Genomic DNA, 5526 nt, shown 5'->3' with positions numbered 1-5526 from the left:
CATCCCTGGCCCCTCAGCTTGGTCCCGCTCGCCTCCCGCTTCTGGCGCTCCGGGAGGTCAGAGGCCATAGGCTGAGGGGAGGGAAAAGGAGATCTCCCCTCTGGAGACTCGATCCTTCTTTCCCTTCTGAATCGCAGCGAGGAGGAGTTCCCAACGAATGTGGAGCGTGAGCCCAACACCCACCCTAAACTTGGAGAGGGGACCGCGATCCATGTACTAGCGGAGCGGGGAGTCGGGCCCGCTCCGAGCCCGACACTCCGGAGCGTCTCGGTCGCGTCACGGCCGCCTTGCAAGGGACTGGAATGGGGTGGTTGGGCGCGCTGGGCGCGGGGAGTATGGAGACGCAGAGCGCGGAGACGCGGGCCCGGCCTCCTGCGGTTTATTGATTCAGCGGAAGTCTGGAAAGTGCTCCGGAACGGGGCGCGCCCGCAGGCCACCGCCCCGCCCCACCAGTTCTTTATAAATGTAAAACTTTCTGTAGCAACCACTATTTACAGAGTCCACGGAGCGCACCTTACAAAAGAGCCCTGCGGCGGGCCCCGCAGCGGCTGGTCCCTGCCCTCAGTCCCTGGGTCTAAGCCCGGCCCAGCTCAGAGGTGCGGCGCGTAGAAGGCTGGCGCACCGTACGTCTGCGAGCCCAGCACGAAGGGCGAGAGCACGGCCGGGCTGGACAGGAAGGGCAGCTGCGCGGCGCACACTAGGCCGCCGGGACCGTGCGCCGGGTAAGCGGCCGGACCGTGCATGGCCAGCGGCGCGCCCATGGGTGGCGACGGGCTGAGCGGACTGAGGCCGCCGGGGAGCCCAGCGCCTGGCCCCGCGCCCGGCCCCGCTCCGCCGCCGCCGCCGGTCGGCGCACTGGTGTCCGCCCCCGGGTTCTGCTTCTTCCACTTGGTGCGGCGATTCTGGAACCAGATTTTCACCTGCGTTTCGGTGAGGCTCAGCGACAGCGCCAGGTTGAGGCGCTCGCATACCGATAGGTAACGCGTGGCCTTGAACTTGTTTTCCAGGGCCACGAGCTGCTCATAGGTGAAGGCGGTGCGGGCGCGCCGGGGCTTTCCTGACTTGGAATCGGATCCTGTGCGCTTCCGTTTGGGCTTCGTCGCCGCCGCGCCCTGCGGAGTTGTTCCTGTGGTTCCTGGCGCTGCCGCCGAGGCCCCTGGCGGACCCGGAGCTCCAGGTGAAGTCCCGCGGGGTCCCGGGGTCGTGGTCTCATCAATGGGGGCCGCCTCCGCCTCGGTTACGACCGGGCAGCCCGACCCGCGGGCCCCGAGGCCGCCGCCCCGCGCCTCATCCGCGCCTCGAGCCACCTCCGCCTCGGGCGCCTCGTCATCGTCGTCGTCCTCGGCCGCCTCATCCCCGCTGTCTGCGCTTGGGCTGCGGCCGCCGGCGCCGCCGCTGCTGTAGCCGTTGGCCTCGGCCTCGTCGGCCTTGTAGGGATCGCCGGCGTCTGCGGGAGGACGGGCCAAGAGCGGGGACAGGAAAGAAGAAAGCAGGGACAAGGCAGTGAGGGCCCAGTTCCAGACACCCTCCCTTCGCGCCGCCTCTTCTTCCTCCTTCCGCGGGTCCCTAGACCCGCTGCCAGCCTCTTCCTGCTTCCTCCCCTCAATGATTGCCTTTTCCTCGTCTGTTTTCCTCTTCGTTAACTTGCTTCCTCCAGTGTCTTCTTTCTAGTTCTTTCGTTTCCCTCTCCTTCCCTTCCTTGTCTACCGCGGACCCGCTAGCCATACCTTCTTATTTCTTTCCATCGAAAGAAATCCTCCCTCAGAATTGCCCTTCTCTCCTCCGGTCCCTCCCGTTCCACGCAGCCACTAGCAACCCTGGGGGCACCCCGGCAACCTTCCTAGATGCGCCGCAATGAGCGGCTTTGCCCTAACTGGGCAGGAGCTGGTGCCACCGGCCTGGGCCCCTTGCGACTTTGCATCGGAGTGAAAGCTCCCATCGATCCGCGGGCTAGATACAAACTTAATTAAACTCATTTTGTGTAATGTACAAACTAGTTAACGGTCATTTAATTTATTTCGGCGCATATTACCCTCCAATTACCGCGGGGCGCGGCGCCAGCCAATTACTAGGCATTTAAGAGTAGGTAGTGTGACCAAAGGTCTAGGGTACGGGTCTGGTCGACGGGGGAAGGGACTTCTGGACACCAAAATCGACCAGCCTGGGTTCCTGTCCCTATCTACTAAAGCTGCTCGGGAGCTTCGTGCAGGCACAACCCAGGCTCTGAATGAAGGCTGTGCCTTGGGGGGTCTCAGTGGGAGGGTCTGTGTGACTATAAGTACTGGTCCCCATGGAGCCCAGCAAACAGGCTGGTAATGCAGCGCGGAGTCAAGGCGGAGACCTGGGAGTCCCGTTAGGGGATGAGCCCGAGAAGAAGCCCGGATCCTCCAAGCAGAGGATAAAATTTAGGATGAAAGCATCAATCCTTCAGGAAGGAGAGGTCATTTATGGCCCCCACAGGTGGTTCTAAGGCTCAGTGAAGGGCTTGAGAGCACGGTGCCTTCCATATGTCACTCAGCCTAGCCTCCAAAAGTAGTGCTTAGGGGTCCGGTGGGTGAAGGAGATCAACACAAGATTGGTCCTGGTGGATTTCTTCCCCAGCAGCCGGGAGGAAGTTCTAGGGAAGCCAGGCTGATATCCTGACCTCACCGCCTGTCCTTCCCACTTGTGCAAGGGCTATCACGACGTATCCAGACCCCTGTGCCAGCCCCGTCCCTGCTCTGGCCCCAGGGTCCGATGGCCCCAACCAGCACAGGATGGGCTCCAAGAGCAGCTAGAGGCTTTAAGAAGAAGGGGACAAACTGCCCATCGGATCCCCTTCACTCTCCGGGTTTGGTTTCTCGCTTCATCTCGCCCAATGCGGAAAAAAGCTGAGAGCAGGTGCGACTGAGGCCCCCCTGGCCTGCGGGGCGCCGACCACTCAGCCGGGTCCACCTCGCCCTCCAGTTCCGAGCGGGCAGCAGAGGAACCGGGAAGTTGGAGGGAGTCTGGGTGAAGGGGGGGGCACAAAAAGCAATCAGGAGCAGGTCGAATGCAATTCGCGATCAATAGCGGCCCCTAATAAGTGTAATAGGTTTTAATCGAGTAATTATCCGAATTTTGACCCTATAATTTAGATGTTCGGGGGGAGTTCGCAAGGTGCTTGAAAGAGATATGCACGCTGCCGTAATGGGATATCGACCCGGCTGGGGCGCGGGCCGCCCCATTACCGGCCGCTTTCCGCCGCTAAGCACATTTCCCCCTTAACTGTAATCGAAGGGATTTAATTGTTTTTCCAGAGATAACCAGCGTTTTGTCACAATTAGTCTGATTTGTCCAAAAAAAAAAAAGAGAGAGAGAGAGAGAGAGAAGGGAGGGAGGCCTCAGGAGGACATGGTGGGGGTGGGGAGGTCACGGGCCAGCCGCCGCGCATGTCCCCGCCAGCGGCGGCACCAAATACCTTGCGTGACTGGGAGACGCGCGGAGGCTAGCGTCGGGGCCAACCTCCTGTCCCGCAGCTGTGGGCCCGGCCAAGCCTTTTCCGGAGGCCTCGGCGCACGGCTGACCGCTTCGGGCCCCGGAGCCCGGGTCGGACGGAGACCGCCCGCAGACTAGGCGCAGGCCCCGTGCGCGGCGAACTTTCCTCCGAGCTCTGGCCACAACTGGGTCCCCACCGCCGAGGGCCCGCCCCTTCCCTGTCCTGCGCTGTCAAGTCCTAATACTCACGAGGCAGCTCAGCTCCCGCGGCGATTCCCGCTCCCCCGGAGGCGGCGAGGGCTCGGCGTTCCAGCTCCTCTGCGCGCGGCGGGCGGCCTGGGGTGGCTGGAGCCGGGGCTGGCGCGCACGGGGCCGGGGCGCACGCAGCAGGCGCCACCGGGCCCAAGAGCGCGCAGCGGCGTCTCCGGCTGTTGAACTTATTGGGGTCCAAAATATCCAGCACCGAGAAGGAGGTGGGGCGTGGGGGCGCGGCGGGCCGGGCGGCCCCGGCCCCCTCGGGTGCCGCGGGCACCGTGTCGCTGGCGGCCAGAGGCGGGGCGCCGGCCCGGGGGAAGGCTGGCAGCTCGGCGCGCCCGTCCATGGCGTCCCGGGAGGCGGCGGGAGCGGGCGGCACAGGCCCTGGGCCGGACCCGGGAGCCGGCGGCTGCAGCGCGGGGCCGTCCCCGGGAGCAGCCGGGCCGCTGGTACTCATGCCGGCCTCCCGCCGCTCCGGCCGCTCGCGCCCCGCCGGCTACTGGGCTCCCATCCCCGGCGGCCCAGCGTCACCGCACGATCCCGCGAGGCGGCCGCGACTCAGCTAGCTCTCTCCCGGCGCTCAGCGGATTCTGCCCGGCGCTGCCTTTGCCGCTGCCTCAGGCGCCCGCCGTGCCCGGCCCGCGCATTTATGGCGACCCCGCCGGCGGCGCCCACGCGCCCAACGCCGCACACACGTGCGCCCGCCGCGGTCGCCGGGCGCCTAGCCCTCGTTAGCGCGCGCGCCTAATTGGCTGCGGACGGGCCGGGACAGAGGAGGCGGGCCTCGTGCGGGACACACGGACCGAGACGCTGACTGGACCGACCGACACAGCCTGAGCCCGAGTGGAGTACGTGGGCGGCGTTACGGGCGGCTCGGCACAGCGCCTCGCGGGTCCGGTTGTAGGCGAGGAGACCCGGCGAGCTTGTTAAGGACTGCGGGATGGATGGATGGTCGAGGGGCCCTGCGGGCGCTCGGAGGTGTTAGGACATCTGGTGGAGGAGCTTGGCCTCTTTTCCTCGGGTCCGCCCCACTCGGGCCCTGTCGCTGCTTGGCGTCGGGGTAGCGATGTCTTCGAGAGCCGACTCGCGGGATCCTTGCCCCTCTCTAACCCCCTCCCCGCGCGCTGCGCGGCTTTCGGTCCGCCTCTCGCCGTCGCGCCAGCTCAGGGTCTTCGCTAGCCTCTCCAGGTTTTGCTCACTCAGGGTCTCTGATCCTCCATCCGTTCCCGCGCCCGCCCCCTGCGCCTCGTCAAATTAGGACTCGGCCATGAGTCCCTGCGGAGGGGCGGAGCCGGCAGCCCCCGGTTGCTCATTAGAAGTGAAATCGAAAATGACGGCGGGAAGGCCCTCCGCCCCCACCCACCAAAATGGGAGCCTAGAAAGTGCGCACTAGGCCGACTGCTGCCTATACAGAAATCGATGCCCTCCAAGCAAGGGGGAATGTGTGGGTCTCCCAGAAAAATAGGACAAATGCCCTTTACCCCAGGTATGGAGAATTCACAAGTCCAGTACTTAAGTTGTCACATTTTAGCTAACGCGACGTTTGCACGACAGGGACCTGCAGCCCCCAGAGGACTGGGCCCAACGTCCGAGGTCGGGTTGGTGTTTTCTTCTGGGAGGGTCACCAGGCTTTCCTCCCCATGCTGCTGGTGGGGACTCAGGTGGGGGCCAGGGGTGGGAACCCGGCGCTCGTGTCTTCAGGGTGTGCGGCTGTGTGTGACGGGTGTGAGTGTGCGCGGGCGTGTGTACGAGAGGGTGTGCGCGCCGCCTCACACTGCGGTCCCCGGAGCCTGCTCCGCGCACAAGGACGGGTCC

General features: G+C 65.0%; 1 protein-coding gene across 1 annotated transcript; it reads right to left on the bottom strand.

The window, feature by feature from the left end:
- Positions 1-590: 590 nt before the first annotated feature.
- NKX1-1 (NK1 homeobox 1) lies at positions 591-4057 on the bottom strand. The gene is made up of 2 exons (XM_006874110.1): positions 3706-4057; positions 591-1447 (listed from the first exon to the last, which is right to left on the bottom strand). The coding sequence occupies exons 1-2, from the start codon at positions 4055-4057 to the stop codon at positions 591-593; spliced, it is 1209 nt and encodes a 402-aa protein (XP_006874172.1).
- Between the last annotated feature and the right edge of the window lie 1469 nt (positions 4058-5526).

Source organism: Chrysochloris asiatica, unplaced genomic scaffold (assembly GCF_000296735.1).
Source record: "Chrysochloris asiatica unplaced genomic scaffold, ChrAsi1.0 scaffold00262, whole genome shotgun sequence".
NCBI classification, from domain to species: Eukaryota; Metazoa; Chordata; class Mammalia; order Afrosoricida; family Chrysochloridae; genus Chrysochloris; species Chrysochloris asiatica.
Note: the sequence above shows the minus strand (reverse complement) of the source record. Positions and strands in the feature narration are given on the sequence as shown.

Coding starts and splice junctions, on each gene's coding strand:
- NKX1-1 (XM_006874110.1), bottom strand. CDS start 4,057: ATGGACGGGCGCGCCGAGCTGCCAGCCTTCCCCCGGGCCGGCGCCCCG. Junction 1,448..3,705: donor CGCGGGAGCTGAGCTGCCTC/GTGAGTATTAGG, acceptor GTCCTCCCGCAG/ACGCCGGCGATCCCTACAAG.